General features: G+C 44.3%; 1 protein-coding gene across 6 annotated transcripts in view; it reads right to left on the bottom strand.

Moving 5' to 3' along the window:
* Positions 1-25,425, bottom strand: part of GATB (glutamyl-tRNA amidotransferase subunit B) — an 88,608-nt gene that overhangs the window by 36,317 nt on the left and 26,866 nt on the right. For all 6 annotated transcript variants that reach the window (XR_007519845.1, XM_049905471.1, XM_049905469.1 and 3 more), the window contains exons 3-5: positions 11,699-11,812; positions 9,134-9,332; positions 8,408-8,530 (exon numbers count right to left, since the gene is read on the bottom strand). Coding sequence is in view for 5 of the 6 variants with exons in the window: in XM_049905471.1 (XP_049761428.1) it covers positions 8,408-8,530; positions 9,134-9,332; positions 11,699-11,812 (436 nt within the window). In the remaining variant the exon portion in view is untranslated. The remainder of the gene's footprint in view (positions 1-8,407; positions 8,531-9,133; positions 9,333-11,698; positions 11,813-25,425) is intronic.

The raw sequence follows: 25,425 nt of genomic DNA, 5'->3' as shown, positions 1-25,425 counted from the left end.
ATACCAGCTGAGGAGTCTAATTTCTTTTGTGCTAAATAAGAAAAACAACCTTGTTAAAATGGAGATTTACTCTGTAATTTTATTCTGAAGTTTTTTCCAAAGTGTCAGGGCTGGGTTGGGGGGAACAGTCAGAGATGACTATGTGATAGCTCTACACTGCTCTCCAGCAAAATGTGATTCTAGGGGGTTTATAATACTTGAGAATTTACAGCTCAAGAGCAAGGGCCAGAAGCCTAGGCTTTTCCCCTCCTCCGTCCTCCAGGTACAGTAATAATCTCTCACTCTCTTTTTAATAATATTTTCTTGTGTTTTAGGTGAACGTTTACACAGCAAATTAAGTTGCCTTCTAACAATTTTTATACAAATTGTTCTGTGGCATTGGTTATAATTTTCACAATGTGTCAGCGTTCTCATTATTTTCATTCTGTTTGTCCTGTTTCCATTGATCTAGCTTCCCCTCCCCTCCCTGATGTCTCATCTTGGTTTCTGGGTACATGTTGACCGTTTGGTCTCATGTAGCTAATTGTTTAAGGGAGCACATTACTCACGGGTGATATTGTTTACTTTATAAGCCAATCTATTGTTTGGCTGAAAGGTGATCTGCAGAAATAGCTTCAATTCCAAGTTCAAAGGGTATCTTAGGGCGATAGTCTTGGGGGTTCCTCTAGTCTCTATTGGACCAGTAGGTCTGGTCTTTTTTAGGAATTTGAGTTTCGGTCTACATTTTTGTAGTAATCTCCTCCTTCCACAAACATTATTCTGGATCCTTCCAATTGTTGTAAGGATTTGATACAGCCAAAGGACAATGGTATTATGAAGTGGAGATTGTGTGTGGACTCAGAGGGGCCGTCCCCATTCTGAGAGGACCGTCTCTGACTCTAAAACCCTGCAGATTAGGATCCTCTAAAGAAGCAGGTGATGTATGGCAAGAACTAAGAGACTAGTGAGGAAGGGGAGGAGGTAAAAATCCCAAGGCAAGTAGAGAGACAGAGAGGAGAAATAATCACATTCCATACCTTCCAAAGGAAAGCTCAAATTCTCTATTAACCAATTTCATTTATAATATCTAAAACAGAGCAGAATGAGAAGACAAAATGCTGGTTTTTATTTTCCTGGTTAGGTTTTTAAATTAAAAAGGTAATCTGCCAAACATGAGTGCTCTGATGGGCTGAAGAAAGAAATTCGTTTTCTAAGATCCCACAGCAAAAGTATACAAAAAAAAAAAGTATAAATAAATTCCATGCCAAGAAAGGGAGAGCCGTGAAACTGGTTTTCTGTCATTCCCCCAGTGCCAGGCTGTGGGGCTCGCCCTTCCCCAGGCTGGAGCCAGCTGGCCAGCCGCTGCATGCCCCTGCCTGTCCTCGCTCCCTCAGAACACAGGAGAGCTTGCCCACTGCACAGCTCTAACTGCAACCATCTGACAGCCAGGGAGGTGCCCTTCGGCTCAAAAACTACTCACACTGTACCTCTAGCTCTGACTTCTCCACGTTTTCACAAAATCATATAACTCCTTATTTTTAACCACATTTGGACAACCTGTGCTTATCTCGATCTCAAGAAGTCCCAGCCATTCTGACACTATCAGCGGAAGTCACCTTCAGTGTTTCCATTCTCCTTGTCCTTTATATCCAAACAGACAACTAAATCCTATCAAATCTTCCTTTCAAATATCCCTCATATCTGTGACTCTCTCTCTATTTCCACGGCTACCACTCCCACCTGAGGTCCTGGAACTCCAGTATCCTGACTTGTAACACAGCAATCTCTCCTTGTCCAGACACCCACAACGTGGCTACTCCTTCGTCCTGCTACAGAACGGTTTTCATCATTCCAGTTGCTTACTCAAGAGCATACAGCTCCCACTGGATCATCTCATCTCCTCTGCTTGCTCTTCAAGACTCCTTCCTCATCTGGTCCCAGTTGACGTGACGTACGTGTTTCTACTACTCACTCTGTAAGGAAGCTCGCTCCCATCAGGAGGGCTTTTTTCATCCAACTCCCTTCTACCCTGTTGGCTCCTGCACACTCTCATCAGTGTTACCACTCTTCCTTCCTTCAATCTCTGCTCATCTTTCAAGGTCCTGCTTACGTCTTACCACCTCTTCCTACACTACAAGAAGCCCTCATCAGTGAGGCAGCTTCCCCTGGTGGCTCCTCCCAACTACGAGGATATACACAATCTATACCAGAAAATTTAGTGCATGACGACAGCCTATCTGGCATTAATCTTACCTTTAAAACCAGAATAGAAGGCTCCTGAGATTTTAAATGCTCATCCCTCTTGCCTTCTTCTCAAGGGCTTCACTCTTTCCATTATCTCCTCTCTCCCACATTAGCCACTCGTCTGTCTTTCTCAGCATGCCCTCTGATACATACGCATAAAATGGTATTTCTCATTAAAAAAAACAAAAATCTAAAAACCTACTCCTTTGAGCACAATTCTTCCTCAGGCCATCATTCAGCTACTATTTCCTGTTTTCCTTTTCAGCAAATACTCTCAACCGAGTTTTGTTCGTTTGTGGCACATATTGTCCCTATTTTCTCACTTCCCATTTACTCTTAAACCCACTTCAGTCTGGCTTCTGTCCTCTATGAAAATACCCTCGTCAAAGTCACCAACAGCCTCCTGCTGCCAAATCCAATGGACACACTTTGTTGTCATCTCACCTGACACCTCAGCAGCATGTGACATACCAGCCAATCCTTCCTTCTTGAAATATTTTCCTCTCTCAGTTCCTGTGACCTTTACTCTCTTGAGTTTCCTCCAACCTCCCTAGACACTCTACCTCCATTTCATTTGCCAATCCCTTTTTTCCTATCCAAAGTCAGGACCCTCTTCTTTACTAACGTGCTGTCTGTAGGGGCGCAACGCTTTAAATAACACCTATGTACTGACAGAAGTCCCCAGGCACTGTAAGGGGTTAACGCACTTGGCTGCTAACCGAAAGGTCAGACATTCAAGTCCAATTAGAGATAGCTCGCAAGAGAGACCTGGAGATCCACTTCCGAAAAATCAGCTATTGAAAACCCTACTCTGACGCACATGGGGTCTCTACGAGTCAGGGTTGACTTGATGGCAATGGCTTTTGGTTTATGTGCTGATAACTCCCAAACTTCTCTTTGGCCCAGACCTCCACTCTGTGCTCTACACTTCCTTCCACTGTCTACTTGACACCTCTACTTGGAGGTCTCACAGGCATTTCAATGTCTGAAACTAAATCCTGACTTCCCCTCCACAAAGCTATTCTTATTCTTGTCTTCCCAATTTCAGTACATAGCACCACCATCCAGCTCCTCAAACTTCCTTGAAGGCGTCCTGGATTTCTTCCTGTCCCTGACCTTACGTACCAGCCTATTAATTCATCCTGCTATTCCTAAAAACCATCTTGAACCTACCCATCTTGATTTCTCCATCTTTACTGCCACCAGCCCTAACATGGCCTCATCTTCCCTTGGAATTACTGCAAAAGCTTCTTAGAAGGCTTCTCCTCTTATCCTCTGAAACCCACTCCCCACAGAACAGAGGGAGTCCTTGTCTAAAACACTAATCAGACTACGTCATTCCCCCGCGTAGAAGCCCTTCAGTGACCTCCCATTGCACTAGGAATGCAATCCCAACTTTGTTCCATTACTGCCAGCTCTCCCTTGCCTACCCTTTCAGCCTCACCTCAGGCCTCCTTGGCCCTGCTCATTGTGCTTTCCCTGCAGTGGTTTCTGCTACCTTCTCAAATACTCTAAGCTCCTTCTCATCCATCTCAGGGCTTGTGCCTCAGCTGGTCCCTGGAAGGTGCATCCCCTGGCTCTATGCTGGTATATCTGTTAATGTATTTGTTTCGCTCAGGAATATAAACTCCATGTGGCAGGAATGATCGCTTCTTCAGAACCTAGAGCTGGGTCTAGCATATGATAATTGTTCAATAAATTAATACCTTGTTGAATAAATGAATGCTAAAATTCTTACAATTTTGAGCCAAGAGTAAATAGAATGACCATCTCACAGCAGGTTCCCATTAAGCTCTAAGTGTCTGTCCAAACAGGGCTAATCTATGGTTGGAATCATCTGAAAGGCCTACTAAGCTCAAAGGAAATCTTCCAAAGTATCCTGAGTTCCGCTCAGTCAAATCCCAGTACTTGGGAGAAACTGGTTTTTTGACCACAGGGAATCTTGAATCGCACCTCTCTTGCTTTTAAAAAACAAAACCATCTTTCAAAACTTAAAATTGTAATTTGGAATAGGAATAAGAGCATGAATTTTTGTCTCTCCCAGGGAAGACCATATTTCATAAACGTTTGAGAAGAATCATTTTGCTTCTTGCAGTGTTGAAAGAGAGTTCAGTAGCCTGGATTCAATACAGTACCAAACATTAACAAAAGATATGCTATCCAGTGAAGACAAAATACCTTTTAAACAAATTAAGTAAAATTGCCTCAAGTGCACAAAAGCCTCACCAATCAGGTTCGTTCAGTGCGTTCTGCCACAGCGAGGGGGCGTCGGGAGGATGCTATCAAGCTCAATTCCATCGTCTACAAGTAGAGAGAGGCGTGCAACAGGAAAACCAAACACTATACCACTGAGCACAGTGATATGCTGCAGTTACACATCGTCTCAAAACACATTCACACATCAGAAACATAACATCAGGACAGAAAACTGTTTCTGTAAGCAGCAGGGGCCTGGGCACTGGGTGAGAAAGTCTGCCAAGCCATCTCATTCTGATCACTGAATACTCGCCAGAACTTAAATAAAACGGTTTGACAAAAAAAAAAAAAAAAATAACGTGACCAAATAAGTGGGTTCTGTAAAATTAATACTACTTACTAATTTAATAAGGTCTCCAGATGGTGCAAATAGTTTGTGCTCAACTACTGGCAGTTCAAGCCCACCCAGCAGTGCTGTAGAAGAAAGGCCTGGCAGTCTGCTTCCATAAAAGGTTACAGCTGAAGAACACTAGGGAACAGTTCTACTCTGTAACATGTGGTGTCTCAAAGACCAGCGGTTTGGTTTTGGTTTTACTGTTAATAAAACTCCTAACATTTACTGAGCACAGGCTATTGGCAGGCCCTGGCTTAAGTTTTACATACATTACCATATTCATTCCCTACAATATACCTTTAATGACAAAAGCATTTAGACATCACTTAGCCACTTCAAACTCAATGCATCCAAAATGGAATTCCGGATTTTCCCCCCCAAAGCTGCTTCTCTCCCAGTCTTCCCCGTCTCAGGAAATGGCACCACCAGGCAGCTGCCTCGACTTTCTGCAGTCTTCCTTGATTTTTTCCTCTCCCTTCCCATACACAATTCTTCGAGGGCTCTGCAACCAACAGCAACATTTTATAAGTGTGGAAACTGAGGCTCAGGGAGATCAAGTAACTTGCCCAGGTTCCTACAGCTATTAAGTGGTAGGCCAGGATTCCAACACAGGTCTGCAGCTTCAGGGCCTCCAGCAGCCCTGCCAGGTTACAATGTTCTTCTCAGCCACCATCCTCCTGTAGTCGTGACACTGTCCAGGGCCACCATGGGGACGCAGCATGATGAAGTGCTTGAGAAAGGGCTTCTAAAGTCAAACGCCCTTAACCAGCCGCTGTCAGGTCGCTTCCGACCACAGCGCTCCCACAAGTGTCAGGGTAGAACTGAGCTTCATAAAGTTGCCAGTGGCTGATTTTTCAGAAGTGGGTTGCCAGGCCTTTCTTTCCAGGTACTTCTGGGTAGACTCAAACCTCCTACCTTTTGGTTAGTAGCTGCTCATGTTAACTGTTTGCACCACTGACACACCTGGGCTCAAATCTCAGCTCAGTCACTTCTTTGAGCTTTGAACTCACAGTTTTCTTACTTATACAAAGGCACTATAATACTCATCTCTCGGCAAAGTTGTCAAGTTCAAACGAGACAATAAATTCATTTTAACAAAAGCTTAGTGAACTGACTAGCACATAATGAATGTTCAAAACTGGTAAATATTATTATCATTTGCAACATGTAGTATGCACACACTCATCTCAACCAACTACTCTGAGGATCTCCTCAACAATGGCAAAGCTTTGTCCATCGAGAAGGAAGTGACTTCTGGAATACAGGGTGAGCTGGCCCATGCTCATTAGCAAAACTATCAGGAACTCACTGAATTGCAGCAAAGAGCAATTTACGCTTCATTCAAAAACCATGCTGGGGGCCACTGGTCCTCAGTGTTAGGCTCTTGGGTGGCCCTCAGCTACCATACCACGGTCTCCAATGCCAACAGTGGTCCCATGGTGATGGGACAGAAGAAAAAGCAACCGGGTTAGACCTGAAAAAATGCTAACCAAGAATGTACCAAGAACCTGGACTCCTGTGGCCTTCGGGCTGCCCTTAACTCCCCTCACCATCTCAGAGCAACGCAGCCACTCTGTCACCGCGCTCAGAGCAAAGCTGTTGGATCTGTGCTTAAAGGAAACAAAAGGCATCCCAACAAATGAGATTTAATGAATGCTCTCAGCCGTCACCTGATGAGTTTCTGCCGTTACGGTTTATCTCTTGGCAGGTACCCAGATGGGGCTATTTCTCAGCTAACAGGTGGCCTGTTTATTATCCCAGAGGTTTAGTAGGAATGGCAGTTATTCTGAGGAAGAATAGAATAATAAAACTTTTTTAAAAGCAATAGAAAATCAACAATTAACACATAAATGGATAACCATCCACCCTGCCCATATTTCACTTACGTTCTATCGGCAAAAAAAACAAGTAGCCCAAGTGACAAACACAAAGTAGAATTGTCTTCCTCTGACACAGAACTCACTTCTACAAGGCAACCTGCAGGCCACCACCCTTTATGCCACTTGCACTCCTGTAGCTATGTTTTTCCAGTCTTTAGCTTAGAAACGAGAGCAAAAAGGTTAAGTTTTGTCTTCAAATTCAACTCGTAGCAGGACTTTGATACTACAATTTGTTGCTTGTAAGATGTCTGAGGTGACAAATGTGGCATCATGTGTTCACAAGTTCCTTTGTAACATGCAAACCCATCTGTGACCATATGAGGCTGGCAAGCAGTCTCCTGAGCCAGCAGGGAGATGGCTTGTCCTCATCAACGGTGCTGACGGGCGCCACAGGGACCTCAACGTACATCAGGGAGTCCTCTGTGGGTGGCCCAAGTTTATAAAATGCCCCCAACAAAAAAAAAAAAAGCAAACCCGCTGCCATTGAGTTGATTCCGACTCATAGCGACCCTACAGGACAGTGTACAACTGCCCCATAGAGTTTCTAAGGAGCACCTGGTGGATTCAAAATGCTGACCTTTTGGTTAGTAGCCATAGCACTTAACCACTATGCCAACAGGGTTTCCAAAACATCCCCAGGAACAGAAAATAGAGGAAAACCATGAGAGAGATCAGCCTTCATGGGCTTAAGGAAGGCAATGCAGCCATAGCCAGGGGCCATGGGAGCAGAGTCGTGAAGAAACTGAGTTTGACCAAAACACGTCATTTTTATGTTCAATTTGCAGCTTGCTTGGCCCCAAGGGTACAAGTGTCTCCTTTGTTTGTTTTAATTTCCCACTATATTTATACTGAACTTGAGATTATATCTCAAAATTAAAGTTTGTAAAGTCATAGTCTTGGCTTAGCATCAGTATAATTTGGTTTCCACTGCATGGATGAAGATTCTCCAAAAGAAGGAAAAGAAAGAGGCCCAAAGGAAGCAATTTGGTTGCTGTCAGCTAACTTGAGTCAGCTCCTGACTCATGGTGACCCCACACACAACACAACACAATGCTGCCCAGCCCTGTGCCAGCTCCATGATCAGCTGCAGATCGGACCACTGTGTCCGATGAAAACCATGGGGTTTTCACTGGCTGATTTTCAGAAGCAGATTGCAAGGCCCTTCTTCCGAGTCTTCTGGAAGCTCTGCTGAAACCTGCCCAGCATCATAACATACAAGCCTCCACTCACAGACAGGTGGTGGCTGTGCTTGAGGTACATTGGCTGGGAATCGAACCACGGTCTCCCACATGGAAGGCAAGAATTCTACCACTGAACCATCAACTCCTTCCTACTTACACAGAACTCACAAACTAAGAATCAGTCCTGATAAACACAGTGCCTTCTTTCTGAGAAAGATTTAACCGTTCAAGGTTATTATTTCATCAGTCCTCGCAACAGTCTGATGTAAGATGCCAGGAGGAAGTACCTAATCCTTTGACTCCTACTCTCAGACTGCTGGGCTCAGGGCCTCTCCACTATTGTTTGTTTGTATTGTTTCTGGTTTGGAGCTCAGAAAAGAATCCAAGGAAAAAAAGCCAGGAGTGCAAAAGACTGAAAAAAGGATGTAAAGAACAACAATGTAGCTGAGAGCGGAGAGCATAACAAAGTCAGAAGAGCTCTGGGAGGCAGGAAGGGAGGGGCAGAAGGTGGGCAATGCTGCTGTGGCTTCTACCTGCCATGTTTGCCTGGCTCGTCCCCAGGGCTTGAAGGATCAGCTGCAGCTCCCTGACAGCCGTTGCTGCCTCTTCTCCACAGGTCATGTCAGGCTCCATGACCACCTCCAGAAGTCCAACTCCTGCCAAAGGGAGACAGAGTCAGTCCCAACTCTCCAGTCTGTGCAACAGATAAATCAGGCTGCAGCCTTAGGAAACCCTGTTACTTAAAAAAAAAAAAAAAAAAAAAAACCAAACCCAATGCTGTCAATTCCAACTCATAGTGACCCTATAGGACAGAACAGAACTGCCCCATAGAGCTTCCAGGGAGCGCCTGGCTGGTCTGAACTGCCGACTTCTAGGTTAGCAGCCATAGCAGTTAACCACTATGGCACCAGGGTTTCCATTAGGGACTCTCAAAATGCTCCTAGCCTCAGAATTGTTTCTCTCTTTCCTCCTGCTTTCTGATTTGTAACTTTGGTTTGTTTCTTTCAATGTCTGCTTAAGATACCAAGCCATTGAGTCCGTGACTGGGTGGATAAGTTTGTTTAATTTTAGGGGTAATTATTAGCAAGCCCAATGGTAATCGCAGTTCAAGCCATGCTTTCTAATCAACTCTACCAGTACTAACACTAATATTTTCATCTCCTCAGTTGGTCTGGGAAAACTCTAGAGGGGTAGAGCAGTGCTGTAAACGCAACAAATGAGGTGGCTGAAGGAAAGGAATGAAGAAACGCTGAGCCTACCCGCCCTGTTCAGGTCAATGAGCGTCTGAGACCTCAGGTCATCGTGGAGGCTCTTGCCGCTGTCTTGCTCCAGCTGGATCTGCTTGATCCTCACCATCTTGGTGATGACCTGCCTCCGCTTCTTCCCCAGGCAGATGCCGTAAGTCAAGCTCCCGTTCACAGCAATCGGAAGCCGTTGCTGGGTGATCTGGTAGCCTGCCTGCACACAAGCATGGGTTACAGGGTCACTAGTCCGGTTTGTTCACCTGAAATAAAAGCTGGAGTCCAGTTTACTATTCCTTTTAATGCCACAAAACTATAGGCTTACTTAAAAAAAAAGGAAAAGAAATATTTGTTTCGCATAAAACTTAGTTGATGTACTGCAGCCATCATTTCCTCTGGCTTTTCCTACCTTTGTTACCCTCCCACCCCCAATAACTGGTAAAAAACAGGGACCCCCCCCCACCCCCAGTAACTGGTAAACAACAGGCATCCCATCTCCCCTACCCCAGTGCCCTTTTCAGAAATAACAATAGTCTCATTGTTAGGAGCCTCAAAGAAAAGAATTTACTGTCTCCATTTAGCTCATTAGCCTTAACTCTGCATCTGATTACTGGGCCCCTGACAGACCCTCCTTATTAGAAGAACTGGCAAAGTACTGTGCCGCCTTCTTTCCACACGGCAGACAGTGGTTGCTAGAGTGGTAAATCTTGTTTTGTTTCTGCTCTTAAGCTACGCCAACCATGGCAGCTGCCTCCCTGCCCTAACTGCCTGCGTTCCTCCAGCCAGTAAACGTGGTGGCACTCATGCTTCAGCTAATGAAAGCACCCAGGACTGAAATGACGACAGATGTTGCCAGGACTCCCTCATCTCCTTCTAAATGGAAACGGAAGAAGTATTTTCAAGTGCACACGTGCATCAACACATACTAAAGAGATGAAAGGTCAACATGGAGAACTGTGGAAGAAGAGAGGAAAACAGCTAATGCATCTATAGCCCTTGCTAGGTCCCAGGCCCGGTTCTTAGTACTTCTCTCTCACTTACTCCTCCTGACAACCCTATGTGGTAGACATGAGGCACCGAGAGATTGAGGGCCTTGTCCACTGCCAAACAGCAAGTATCAATGTCGGGATTGGAACTTAGATGGTCTGGCTCCAGAGTCTGCTTCTACCACTAGACCAGTGGTTTTCCAACGTTAGCTGCATCAGAATCACTTGGCGGGCTTGTCAAAACAGAATGCTGGGCCCCCTCCAAGGGTCTCTGATTGAGCAGGTCTGGGGTGAGGTCTGAGAATTTATATTTCTAACAAGTTCCCAGGAAATACTAATGTTAATGGATTGGGGAGTCATACTTTGAGAGCCAATGCCCTAGGCTAACTCGTCTGGAGAGGAAGTCTCAATTTGTAAAATTAAACTCTGGACAGAGTTACCAGATAAAATACAGAACACCCAGTATATCAATACTTATACAACAAATATTCTCCTTCAGTGTAAGTATCTCGCGTGTGAGACTTGGCAACCCTAACTCTGGATTATCTGAGGTACGTGGACCAGAACAAATAGAAAGCCATAGATAATCAACAACATTGCATTTTAGCTGCATCTAGCTAAGTCTCCCACCCTAAGCAAACTGGTTATCACTCTTAAAAGAGAAAAATTCTCTCCACACTACCAAGCAATAAAATTTGCCACGAGGCTTTTCCCCCTCAGAGTGGGGCAAGAGGAAGCAGTGGGAGAATTCAGGTCTTAGTTTTTTGTACTTAATTCTACTCCTGACTTCCCCCACTGAAATCCAGCTCACCCCAACCTTCAGTTCCAGAAGAACGAGGTGAAGCAATAGCACCGCTACTCTTTTCTCCAAATCTGAAGATCAGCCGTACTTGTTACCAGGGGCTCTGAGCAAATGAACCCACTCAACATTGTGGTTTTATTCCAGTTCAACATCATGAAAAATTGGCTCTAGGTCACAACTGCTTCGTTTAAAGAAATTAAAAAAAAAAAAAAAAGGTTTTAATTTTAAGGAAGCAGCAGCTTGATATTGGGTTTACTGCTCGGTCAATTACTGTTGCTAGTCCAGGTTTCTGGTTCATGTCTCTGCTTACTACTGTCTACTTACTAGCTCCTTGTGAGAAGACAGAAAGGCTTCCCAAGGAGACAGTTCTATTACTGGGAACTTCGACTTAAAAGAGAGAGAGAGGCTCTCGCTGTCTGCAGAGCTACAGTATGTGTGCATTCACCCTGGCATCAGCCGCGGCGCTGGGTTTTGTCCTAACAGGCAATTAGCACCGAGCACCATGGCTGGACTGAGCCTGAGAACACCAGCTGCTTCTACTCCCTGTTCAATTATGAGACAGCCACCAGAAGCATGAGGCAAAGCAAGGAGTCAGCAATCGCAACAATTGCATCCAATCTAGTAAACACTGGGGGGCACCTGCCTTCATCAGGGCTTCGCAGAACTTTCTGCTGAGACAGACAGAGCACTGGCTGAAGGCAGGTGAGGCACAGCCCCCTCCCTGTCTCAGACCCCCAGGGCAGAGCTGGCCCAGCCAAGAGAACTTAGAGAGGACAGATCACATGGCATACTTACAGGGAGGTCGGCATAGAAGTAGTGCTTCCTGTCAAACAAGGACTTCTTGTTTATGCGGCAGTTCAGTGCCAGGCCTGTCATCACGGCTGCTTCTACACACCTCCTGTTGAGAACCTACAGAAACACAACACACAGCTCCTCTCAGATCCAAGGCCAGAACAAATGCTTCTCCCACACACCGACATCCTCAGTGCATATTCAATGGCCCTCCAAGTGGCATTATCCTTGGCTCTCTGCGGGGGCTGCTCTAGCTCATAAGCCAACTCTGTTTGCTGGGGAATGAGGAAAACTTTATTTTAAAAAGAAAATGCATGTGGCAGTGGGCCTACTGGGGGCTATCCTTGCCCCCACACCCGGAGTAGAAGTCAACAGGAAGAGACCCAGAAAAGCCCGGTGGGGTGGTCACTACATGGAATAACTTACCTCAGTCCCTTCTCAGACAGAGTACATGAAGAGGCACTGGTTCCTGAGAGGACATGGGAAGCAGCTCCCCAAATCCCAGTGAGACAGGTAGGGTAAGGCCTAGGCGGGACCCAAGAGGTTGACAGGGGTTGCTTCACCCTGATTGAAGAATGGACTTCAGGAAACTATTGGCTGTCACCATTTCTCAGGGGTTCAGGAGTGTGGCACACCTGCCTCCTGGCTCTCACAGGCCAGGCCAGCTCCCTAAAAGTGGAACTCTGAGTGCATGTCCTCCTGTCCCTGTGCTGCTGATCTAGCCTGGGGCTCAGGAGTCCCTTCTGGATCCCACCCTGGCCTACTTCAAGGAGCTAATGATCAAGAAATGGCCAGCAAACTTCTCAGCCCCGAAGGAAGTGAACACGTTTTAAGAACTCGGGGGGTTTTGGAACCAGCTAGACAACTAGACATTTGAATTCTTTAGGGAGATTAAGAGCCCACGGTAGAATTAAAGAGTTCCTGAGTCAGAGGTTGGAGTCCTGGTGGAGTAGTGCTCAGCTGCTAATCAAAAGGTTGGCAGTTCAAATCCACCAGCTGCTCCTTAGAAACCCTATAGAGCAGTTCTACTCTGTCCTATAGGATCGCTATGAGTTGTAAAAGACTCGACAGCAACGGGTTTAGACAGCTAGACATAACATGCTAGAGGAGAAAGAACATAAGTTCTGGAGTCAGGTCCAAATCTCACTTCTGCTCTGTAGAGCTACGTGACTAGAAGCCTCAATTTCTTTATCTGTGAAATAGGCTTTCATATCTAACTTGCACTGACGGTTCAGTGGTAGAACTCTTGCCTTCCACATGGGTGACCCAGGTTCCACTCCCGGCCAATATACTTTATGCGCAGCCATCACCTGTCTGTCAATGGAGGCTTGAGTGTTGCTGTGATGCTGAACAGGTTTCAGCAGGACTTCCAGACTAAGACAGACTAGGAAGAAAGACCTGACAATCTACTTCTAAAAAGCATCCAATGAAAACACTATGGATCACAACAGTTCAATCCACAACGGATCATGGGGATGGTGTAGGGCCAGGCAGAGCATTTTTCCATTGTCCATGGGGTCACCATGAGCTGGGAACCAACTCGATGGCAGTAAACAACAATGACAATGATTACTTATATAACTGTTATATTTATTAATTGTTTTATATAATTGTTATAACTATTACATTTATATAGGGCTTCCCAGTTAAGCAATTTCACATCCACGATTTTATTTCAGCCTCACAGCAACCCTGTAAGACGAAGGAAAAATTAAGACTCAGAGAGACTAAGCGACTTTCCCAAATTCAGAGTCAGCAAGTGTGGCTCTTCATACAGGGACCATGAATGCAGCTCCCTGACACAGGCATAACTTATTGATCACACAGACTATAAAAACAAATTTGTACAATGGAATGTAAGAGGCCGCTCTACCAAAACCAACCCCATTGCTGTCGAGTCGATTCTGACTCACAGCAACCCCACAGGACAGAGGAGAACTGCCCCACGGGGTTTCCACGGAGTGGCTGCAGTGCTGAGCTTTGGATTAGCGGCCAAGCTTACAACCACTGCGCCATCAGGTTCCAAGTGACAGCTTTTTTACTGCAGTACACAACCCCCAAAAGGAAACCCAAACAGCAGAAATCTCCCTCTAGTGACAACATCACACTCCTTTTTTTGGAACCCAGGTTAAAAACTGGAATCATCTCGCATCTTCTATTCTGAGTTATTCATTCTGGGCCTGATAGCAGTGACAGCTCTGCAGTAATAATGGCTTTCATGAAAAAGATATGGGGGAAAACGGGATGCTCTAATTATGGATGTTTGCACTTGCTACTGTTTGCCATTTTGCTGAACGGCTGGGGCTGCAATACACATGTAGCTGCTGGAGAGCCCTGCCAAATGCAGGCCCGACGATCTGTGTCATGGAGCATGAGAATGTGGCACCCGGGCCCCCAACCTCAGGGTAGGCTGCTTGCGAGCTGCCTGACTCCCTGGTCGGTACTACCTCCTTTATCACTCCCACTGTTTCTCTAACCACCATTTTCTCTCTTATTTCTGTCCAGTCTGCCTCTTCGGGGCCAACGTGCTTCCTCTTCCAAGGCATGAAGAAATCCCAGGTTTGTTCTGCTTGTGTGTTTTTGAGCTGGCATTGCTAATAAACTCTCTGAGCCTGGCCCTGTAGGCGGCCTGGGCTGTGGCTGGTCACAGCCTTCCACTGTGCCTGTGTGCACATGCATACACAGGCCTTTGATAAAGCAACCACTTCCAAAGAATGAGAATGAAGTGAAACATACAAACATCAGGGCAATACTGAATATACTTTAATCATTTTTTGATGATTTAGAAAGCCTGAAGTACTTCAGGGCCAGGATTATAAGCATCACTCAGCACTCCACTACAGATGCACCGCGAGGCTAGTAAATAGAGAGCGCCAGATAAGGGAATGCCAAGAAAAAAGAATTTATGATGATCTCAGTTAAGCTGTGTGTGAGAGACGGAGGGCCAGGTCAGCGTGTTCCGAGGACAGGATGCAGCACCAGAAAAGTCAATGTGGGCTGTCTTCATTTCAAGGATGTTCTTAAATGTCAATAAGGCACAAGCCACTGGGGGTACAGAGACTGTCCCTGTACTCGAAGAATGCGTGGTAGACACGTGAACCTGCAACACCTCCCACGTCCCCTCATGCCACAGGCTCTGCATGGACTGCTTCACAAAGTCAAGAGGACATGGTGCTTGCCCTCTAGCTCAACATCTGAAAACAAACCTATAGGGATAGAAACCAGTGAGAAGAAAATGTTAGGGACAGTACCTGCTTTCCATTCTCTACAATAGGGTGTGACTTGAATTGGTGCTCTCAGGTATGGCCAGGTATTTGTCTCGAAAGCTAAAAATAACACACTTTCTCAGGTTTATCTTCCTTGTGCCTGCTAGGGTAATCCTGCTAAAATGCAAATCTTAAAATTCTGTTGTCTAAAACCTCTCAAAGGCCTCCGCTGTCCACAAGATAAAGGCCAAGCTCTTACATGACCTAGCTCCCGCCTATGCCTTCAATTCATCTACCGCATCTCACTCACACTCTGAGGTACAGTCTCCTGTACAAGCCACGTGGATGCTTCTGACTCTCCCTATTCTTATTTCCTTCACAGTCTGAGATGTCACCACCTCTGTGAAGCCTTCTTTCCTCTCCTTCCTCTGTACCTTTTCTGACCTGCACATGGCCAATAGTGCTTGTATCACGGTGACTGAATCTGTGGTATTTCCATTAGACTACGTTACAGGAGGTTGGGAGCTGTCTGTTCACTCTTGTATCTCTGAATCCTAATACCCATTACCTATTGCTGTTGAGTCGATTCCAACTCATAGTGACCGTAGAGGACAGAGTAGAACTGCCCCAAAGGGTCTCCAAGGAGCTGCTGGTAGATTAGAACTGCTGACCTTTTGGTTGGCAGGCGAGCTCTTAACCACTGCGCCACCAGGGCTCCAAATCCTGATACGGAACCTGAGAAAAGAGCTGTGCTCAATTAACACGTGCTGAACTCAAATGAGGAACGAAGTGATAGGCATCAGGGAAGGTTTCAGAGATGATGGTGCCTGAGGCTCCTCTAAGGTGATACCTGCCACCTGCTGGCCTTCAGGCTTGTTCCTGGAAGTGAACAACCGGTCATGGGTGATATAATCAAAGAGGTAACTCGAAAACTCAAACATGCAGACCCAAAAGACTAACCTGTCTTGAAGCATGTTCCAGAATTTTCTTTGCAATTAACATAAAGTGGTTACAAAGGACCTCAAGGTTAGCCCTGACTCTGTTCATCTGGGAGGAGAGCAAGGCTCCTTGGTACTCACATAGCACACCTTATCAACCAGGCCTTAGAAGACTGCATCTTGAGTCAGTTGATGATGAATGGCCAGTATTCATTGTGCACTTCCCTTGTGTCAGGAGGTGTACTACGCACATCACATACCCTTGTCATTTAAACCTCTCAGCAACCCTAGGGTGGATACTATTACCAGTCTCATTCAATGAAGGGAGGCCTAGAGATTAAGTAATCTGGCTGAGGACACACAGAAAAGTGGCAGGCCCAGGAAGTCAGATTCCTGAACTCAGGCTCCCAACCACTACAGTCTAACATCTTCAAAGACTAAAGCATGTTGTTTTTAGCTATCAAGGCTAACACCTGACCATAACTCCAGAGCACCAACCAAAGCCAAATCCTACTGTAGATAATTTAAAAGCAGATCTGTTCCTGACATTTTCTTCTACCAATTTCTAACCCTATGGGTTTCTTTTCAGACTTTGAGCCCCTAGAGGGCAAGCACTGTGTCCCTTTAACTTTGTGAAACATTTAATATAGGCTCTGTGGCATGAGGGGATATGGGAATGAGTGAATCTATAGGTTTTCTCAAGTAGCATAGGATTATTTTGCTGCGAGATTCCTGAAACTCTTAGATCCAAGTACCCATGAAACAATTTCTCAAATAAGTGAAGGGGCTAATTCTTGTATTTAGTCAGAAGGCCGTAATGGGTAGAGGCGGGAAATGAGGTAAACACACAGTGGATGATCAATAAATTAGCAAGGAGAGACTAAGTAGATCATGGCCAGGAAAAGAATACTGAGGGCCAGGGAGAATAGTTGATGGCTTTTAAAAAGCGTTGCTTGTTTGGCTTGTTCTTAAAACACGAGTAGCGCTGCAACCGTAACTGGCTTGGAACCTAAAATACATCCTGTTGTATGTTTGTTAGTTGCTGTTGAGTCGATGCTGATTCATGGCGATCCCATGGGTACAGAGCAGAACTGCTCCACAGGGTTCTCAATGGTTGTGATCTTTTGGAAAAGGAACCCTGGTGGTGCGGTGGTTAAGTGCTCAACTGCTAACCAAAAGGTTGGAAGTTCGAAACCACCAGTGGCTCCACGGGAGAAAGGTATGGCTGTCTGCTTCCATGAAGACTTACAGCCTTGGAAACCCTATGGGGCAGTTTTACTCTTTTTTATAGGGTCACCAGGAGTCAGAATTGACTCAATGGCAATGGGCTGGATCTTTTGGGAGCAGATCGCCAGGCTTACTTCTGAGGTGCATCTAGTGGGTTGAAACCTCCAGCCTTTCAGCTAGTAGTTGAACACTTAACTGTGCCACCCAGGGACTCCTTCCAAAGCATAAGGCAGCATAAAAATCCAGAAACATGCATGAGGCCTCTGAGGAGATGCTGTGACTCCAATCTGTGAAACAGTCTTTTAAATTTAGCCTAACAAGCATTTCCTGACTCCTAAGTATGCTGGATCATTGTTTCATGGAAACACGCAACATCCAAAAAAAAAAAAAAATCACCAAGTTCTACACATTCTGCTTTTTTTTTTTTTAAGGTTCCAAAAATGTTAACATTTTATTATTTAGTATGCTTTATCATTCTTTTTAATTTTTTTTATTGTACTTTAGATGAAGGTTTACAGAGCAAACTAGTTTCTCATTAAACAATACACATCTTGTTTTGTGGCACTGGTTACCAACCCCACATGTCAACATTCTCCCTTCTCAGCCTTGGGTTCCCTATTACCAGCTTTCCTGTCCCCTCCTGCCTTCTCGTCCTTGACCCTGGGCTGGTGTGCCCCTTCAGTCTCGTTTTGTTTTATGGACATTCTGCTTTCTTAATATATCTTGATATCCCCCCCCCCACTTCCTTTAGCTTCATTCAGGCCTCCATCATCACTGCCCCCACCCTCGTCCTGAACCTGAACTTCTGCACTAACCTTTCAGCCAGTTTCTCTGCCTCCACTCTCAGCCCTCTAGTCTCTCCTCCACATCCCTTCAGGAGTGACCTTCCTCAAGTATAAATCTGTCGTCTAATTCCTCTGCTTAAAGTCCTTCTTCACTGCTCCCAACCATTGACAGGGTAAAGTCCAAATGCTTGGTGGAACCTTCAATGCCCTTTGTGATCTAGCCCCTGACTGCCTTTCTAGCTTCCTCTAGTTCTTCTGTCCTTCTAGTTTCTCCACTAGTCCTCTCCCAACAAGCTCTCATGTAGCCATGTTTGAGACATGCCCTTGTCCACACTGCTGCCTTGCTTCTGTCAGTAACGCCTTCTTGCTGTCCGCTGAAGCAAGGTCTTAACATCTGGCAGGACTCTTGCATGTCGCCTCTTTTGTGAGGTCTTTCCCACTACAACCCCAGTCTAGGTGCTCCCTTCTCTCAGCTTCCATGGCACCCTGGGAAAGCACAGATCACATGGCTTCTGAAGGTCTCCCCAGGCAGACTGAGCTCCTTGAGGGCAGCCATTTTGTCTTATTCTCCTTTTGCTCCATCATCTAAATACAATACCAACCTGATTAAACATAGACTGAGGTAATTAATAATTAACATTACCTTTATCAGCACCCAAAAGACTGTAAGCTAAATGCAAAATCATTCTATAAAATGTATCAATCAGGTAAAGAAAGGCACTCTTAGAATATAAATATAACAAGTTTAATGCAGAGACTTCGTTACACAGATGACAACGGAGCTGAGAGGTCAGAGGGCACAGTGAGGCAACTTGGGAGATTTCTAATGGCAGGAAGCCATGGCTATCCCAGGGCATGAGAGGCAGGGGGAGAAGCAGTTACTGTAGCCAAGGACTGGGGTCACCCAGAGGAAGCTGGAAACATGGTGGGCCTGCATCCAAGAACTGGAGCTATGACAAACGCAGCCAGAAACGTTGCCAGAAGCAGGGAGAGGGAGAAACACCCTGTTGTTCCTTTCTGCCCACCTCCAGTCTTTTACTGGACTCCCTGTTGGCCTAACCCAGCCTGAATCCAGCTGACTTGGGGCACCAGGAGCTAGAGCCTGCAAGGGGAGCTTCCCTGTGATCTGGAGCAGAGCAGGAAAAGGGGGCAGCAGGGAGCAGAGGGCACACGGGCCACGAATAGCACAGCAAATGCACACGTATGTATACTCATTTCTGTGACTATTACTTTTGATAAATAGCTAAAGAATAAATAACTCCAATCAACATAAAACTGTCAATTTCATGGACTCTTTTTTCACATAATACCATGCCGTTGAGTCAATTCCAACTCACATAGCAACCCTATAGGACAGAGTAGAACTGCCCCATAGAGTTTTGAAGGAATGCCTGGTGGATTCGAACTGCCGACCTTTTGATTAGCAGGCATAGCACTTGACCACTATGGCCCTGGGTTTCCTTTTCCATAATGGGAACCCAGAATTACGAGATGCTAATTTAGAAGGAACACTTGTAATAGCTCATCCTGGGCTGAACTACACTCTAAGTCAACACTAATGAGTAGGAAAGGATTTATTAAGCAAATTAACAAAATAAAAAAGATTGCATAACCTCCTTCAGTCAATAAAATATTCTCTAGGATTTAAGCACATTTATGTGAAATTCTACTAATTACAATTAAATCTATTCACTAAAGTCAGTCCCTGGGCCCTATACTGAGTAATATTTTGTGATGTACTTCAAAGGGATAAAATTACATGTCTTTCATAATTGTCTCTAACACACACCATTTTTCTCCCCTTCCGACTTTAGCTTCGAGTGGTGAGTCCATGATGCTAATAGCCAATGGGTATCAGTGCTGTCTTAAAAAACTGAGTAACATGACAAGACTAGTGCACTTACTGAAAATCTAGCTACCAGGTCCTCTGGGGCATTAAAACAAAGACCGTATGGTGATGCCTTCTGAAGCCCAAGTGGGAGTTATTCTGTGAAACGATAATGCTATGTATGATGACTGATTCAGACAGAAAATGTAATTGGTTTACAATTTACAGAGAGATAGTAATTGGGATTTATTAAGTAAAAATAAGGTGGTAAAGTAGGCCTTTATCTGACTGCTAAACATAAATTTGTCTCAAAGCATGAAATCCCTGTGATCTGTATCCAAAGTGAGTTACCCCCATATACATTTTCCTGGTAGTAGGTGTATACTTTCCCCATTCCTTACCCCACATCCCTTCCCATCACTGTGCCCTTTTATTATCACCCAAAACAAACATAAACACCCTTGCTAAACTGGCCAGTTACTTAAGATACTTTTTTGAAGTGGAATTTTGCCATCGAAAGTTACGAGTTTTACTCACAGACATTAAATACTTATGTACATACATTCATATCCACCACTTGTCTGTTTGTCATACTGTGATAGCTTACATGGTACTATGATGCTGGAAGCTATGCCATCAGTATTTCAAATACTAGCAGGGTCACCCATGGTGGACAGATTTCAGCAGAGCTTCCGGACTAACACAGACTAAGAAGAAGGATCTGGTGATCTACTTCTTAAAAAACTGGCTAGTGAAAGCCTTAGGAATAGCAGTAGAACACTGTCTGGTGTAGTGTCGGAAGATGAGCCCTTCAGGCTGCAAGGTACGCAAAACATGATCGGAGAAGAGCTGCTTCCCTTTTCGGGACTTTGATTTGATAATGTGGCACGACTCAAAATGGGAAGAAACAGCTACAACATGGGCTGTATGAAGTATAGATCTAGGAAAATTGGAAGTCATGAAAAAATGAAACGGAAATCATAAAGATTGATATCCTAGGCGTTCGTGAGCTGAAATGGATTGGTACTGGCCATTTTTAATCAGACAATCATATGGCCTACTATGTCTGGAATGACAAATTGAAAAGGAATGGCGTTATATTCATTGCCAAAAAGAGCATTTCAAGATCTATCCTGAAGTACAATGCTGTCATTAATAGGATAGTATCCATAAGCCTACAAGAAAGACCAGTTAATATGACTATTATTCAAATTTATGCAACAACTATTAATGTCAAAGGTGAACAAACTGAAGACTTTTACCAGCTTCTGCAGTCTGAAATTAATTAAACATGCAATCAAGATGTATTGATGATTACTGGTGACTGGAATGTGAAAGAAAGCTGGAAACAAAGAAGGATCAGTAGTTGGAAAATATGGCCCTGGTGACAGAAAACAACGTTGGAGATCACATGACAGAATTTTGTAAGACCAATGACTTCTTCATTGCAAATACCTTTCTTCAACAATATAATTGACAACTATACACATGGACCTAACCAAATGGAATACGCAGGAATCAAATCGACCACATCTGTGGAAAGAGACAATGGAAAAGCTCAGTATCATCAGTCAGAGCAAGGCCAGGGGCCAACTGGAGAAGAGACCACCTCAACTGCTCATATGCAAGTTCAAGTTGAAGCTGAAGAAAATTAAAACAAGTCCAGGAGAGCCAAAGTACAACCTTGAGTATATCCAACCTGAATTTAGAGACCACCTCAAGGACAGATATGATGCACTGAACACTATAATGACTGAAGACCAGACAAGTTGTGAGATGACATCAAGGACATTATACATGAACAAAGTAAAAGGTCATTAAAAAGATAAGAAAGAAAGAAAAGACCAACATGGATGTGAGAAGAGACTCTGAAACTTGTTCTTGAACATAGAGTAGCTAAAGGGAATGCAAGAGATGATGAAGCAAAAGAGCCGAACAGAACATTTCAAGAGGTGGCTCGAGAAGACAAAGTATTGTATGACATGTGCAAATGCCTGGAGTTAGAAAATCAAAACGGAAGAACAAGCTTGGCATTCCTCAAGCTGAAAAAACTGAAAAAAAAAAATTCAAGCCTCGAATTGCAATAGTGAAGCATTCTACAGGGAAAATGTTGAATGATGCAGGAGGCCATCAAAGGAAGACGGAAGGAATACACAGTCACTGTTATCAAAAAGAGATGGTCGACGTTCAACCATTTCAGGAGGTAACATATGATCAAGAACCAATGGTAATGAAGGAAGAAGTCCAGTGAAGGCATTGGTAAAAAACAAGGCTCCAGGAATTGACAGAATACCAACAGAGATGTTTCAACAAACAGATGCAATGCTGGAAGTGCTCACTTGTTTATGCCAAGAAATCTGGAAGACAGCTACCTGGCAAACTAACTGGAAGAGATCCATATTTGTGCCCATTCCAAAGAAAGGTGATCCAACAGAATGTGGAAATTATTGAACAATATCATTAACATCACATGCACGTAAAATTTTGTCGAAGACAATTCAAAAACAGTTGCAGCAGTATATCGACAGGAAACTATCAGAAACTCAAGCTGGATTCAAAAAAGGATATGGAACGAGGGATATCATTGCTGGTGTCAGATGGATCTTGGCTGAAAGCAGAGAATGCCAGAAAGATGTTTACCTGTGTTTTATTGACTATGTAAAGGCTTCTGACTGTGTGGATCATAACAAATTATGGATAACATTTTGAAGAATGGGAATTTCAGAGCACTTAATTGTGCCCATGAGGAACCTGCACATAGACCAACAGGTAGTTGTTCGAACAGAACAAGAGGGCACTGTGTGCTTTAAAATCAGGAAAGGTGTGTGTCACGGATGTAAGCTTTCACCATAATTATTTAATCTGTATGCTGAGCAAATAATCCAAGAAACTGAACAATATAAAGAACACCGCATCGGGATTAGAGGAAGACTTATTAACAGCCTGCGATATGCAGATGACACAATTTTGCTTGCTCAAAGAGAAGAGGGCTTGAAGCACTTACTGATGAAAATCAAAGACCACAGTGTTCACTATGGGCTACATCTCAACATAAAGAAAACAAAAATCCTCACAACTAGACCAATAAACAACATCATGGTAAAGGAAAACACTGAAGTTGTCAAGGATTTCATTTTATTTGGATCCACAATCAACGCCCATGGAATGTCCTCTATTCTCAGCCCTCTCTCCCCAATTTTATTCCCCAGGACTGGTCAGGATCAAGGGCAAGGTTATTTTCTTGGTCCAAAGTGCCAGAAGCCCCATTCTCCTCATCTAGGATTCCATCTGACTTCTTCCTGCCTTTGCCAACCTGGCCAGGTCAGGTGGCCTGTCCACATCACAATCAGGTAGGGCCTGAGACGGGCAGCGTAAACCAGCTTGGTCTTTGGCACTGGAGCAAACTCTCTTGATTTTCCAGGGACCATTGGAATGCTAAAATCTGAGATTCATGTCTGGGTTTATAGGAAAAGGAATGAAAAGCCCTTGACATGTGTCAGGCTCTAGGTCTGCCTCTAGCCTAGGCGAAAAGGGTTTTCTTCACATGACACAGTCTTGTTTGCTTAGATTTCACTTTGGGGCTGGAGGCTAATGGCCCCACTACTGTAGTATTTGTTTGTGGAGTATCGTGTTGGCCCATTAGCCACGTTAGAACAGGAGGTTCGGCAGCAGTTGGCAGCTAGAAAAAGATAGGACTGGGCACGCTGGTTAACCTGTCTCTGCTACTCTTTTCCACAATATTGACAAGTTACAAACCTGACATTACTCACTGGCAATTACCCTGATTTCTGGGAAGACTTATACTAACTGACAAGCTGGAGCAAAACAGCTCAAACTCAGAGGGACCGCAGTTTGAATCTCACTCCTACAATCTATTAGCTGCGTAACTTTGCAGAAAATACCTTAACCTCCCAAGGCCTCAATTTCCTTATCTGCTAGAGGAAGAATAATTATTTTGGAGGATTGTGCTGTGAATTAAATAAAATAACCTGGCACATGATACCTGTTAAAACCTGGTGCTGTCCAGTCGATTCCAACTCATAGCAACCCTACAGGACAGAGTAGAACTGCCCCATAGGGTTTTCGAAGAGCATCTGATGGATTCAAACTGCAGACCTTTTAGTTAGCAGCCTAGCTCTTAACCACTACACCCCCGGGGTTTCCAGCACATGATAGGCATTTAGTAAGTACTAGTTTCATAACGGAAGTAACAACAAATTCCAAGCGCCTGTCTCAATTGAGTCTTTCCGATGCAAACTTCTCTAAGAGGCAAGGGAATCTAAAAAGAAAAGGTCTAAACAGCTCCACAGATCCATTAGTCTGGATTTACGATCCAAAGCAAGGCGCAACAGATGCTGAAATTGTGTATTATGCCAACATAGTATTTCTCCCTTAAATATTAACCAACACCTTTTGTGATAATTAATGTGTTATTCCTGTGAAACAGAGGCCGTATTTCTTAATGCTGCAGGAAGTTTTTATTACTTCATTTACCCTGTTTTACAGTGAAGCAAGATTTTCCTGGATAACATTGTGTACTTGCCTTACGGCTGGAAAAACCTCCCATTCTCAAGTGACAGAGCCTAATTTCCAACAAGCTGAGGAGTTAAAATTCAGTAATTTGAGCCAATTTTCACTCCTGTCTCACTGGTCCCAACAACACTTCTTGTCTTCTAAGCTAGCAGCCACTTTTGAAATTCAATGATAGTCCGTGGGGAAGAGATATATGAAGCCTAGGTGTAGACACTGTTGTTGCTGTTAGGTGCCATCGAGTCGGTTCCGACTCATAGCAACCCTACGCACCACAGAACAAAACACTGCCTGGTCCTGTGCCATCCTTGCAATCGTCGTTAAGCTTGAGCCCATTGTTGCAGCCACTCTGTCAATCCACCTCATTGAGGGTCTTCCTCTTTTTCACTGACCCTCTACTTTACCAAGCATCATGTCCTTCTCCAGGGACTCAGGACATGGGAATCAAGTTAAAAAAAAATAAATAAATTGCTCTTTTCGAATAAAACTTTGGGGTGGAGCCTGATTTTTAATGAAGAAAGATACTCCCTACATCAACTGTGAATATTTGTCTTCCTCTTGTTTATAACTTTTTAAGAAAAGTATATTAATATTAAAAGAAGTTAAAACATATACGCTCATTCATTTCGGATTTGGCCCCATACTGAAACTGTCAAGTCTTTTCTGGCTAGTCCTAACTTTTACTCCTATGACTCTACATCTGAGTAGAACAGATGGAATGATAAACTATTTCCTATTACTGAAACTTTAAAAGCAATCAGTGATAAACCCAGATAGTGATTAAAAAAAAGATAGGAAACATTAATTCATGAAGTATAATGGGTTGAATGGTAGCCCCCCCACCAAAAAAAAAAGTCCATATCCAAATCCTCAGAACCTGTGAATGTGACCTGATTTAGGAGAAAGGTCTTTGTAGAGGTGATTAAGTTAAAGATCTTTAGATGAGATCATCCTGGATTAGCTGGGTGGGCCTTAAATCCCATAAAATATGTCCTAATAAGAGAGAAGAGAAGGTGCTGAGAAGACAGAGCAGAGAAGCATGGCCACAAGCCAAGAAAGCTGGCAACCATCAGAGGCTGGAAGAGGCAAAGAACAGATTCTCCCCTCGAGCCCCAGTGGCAGCACAGTGCTGCTGACACCCTGATTGCAGATTTTGGGGGTCCAGAATTGTGAGGAAGTAAATTCCTGTTGTTTTGAGGCATCCTGTCTGTGGCCA

Source organism: Elephas maximus, chromosome 13, assembly GCF_024166365.1.
Source record: "Elephas maximus indicus isolate mEleMax1 chromosome 13, mEleMax1 primary haplotype, whole genome shotgun sequence".
In the NCBI taxonomy this organism is placed as follows: Eukaryota; Metazoa; Chordata; class Mammalia; order Proboscidea; family Elephantidae; genus Elephas; species Elephas maximus.
This window is presented reverse-complemented; position numbering and strand designations above follow the sequence as displayed.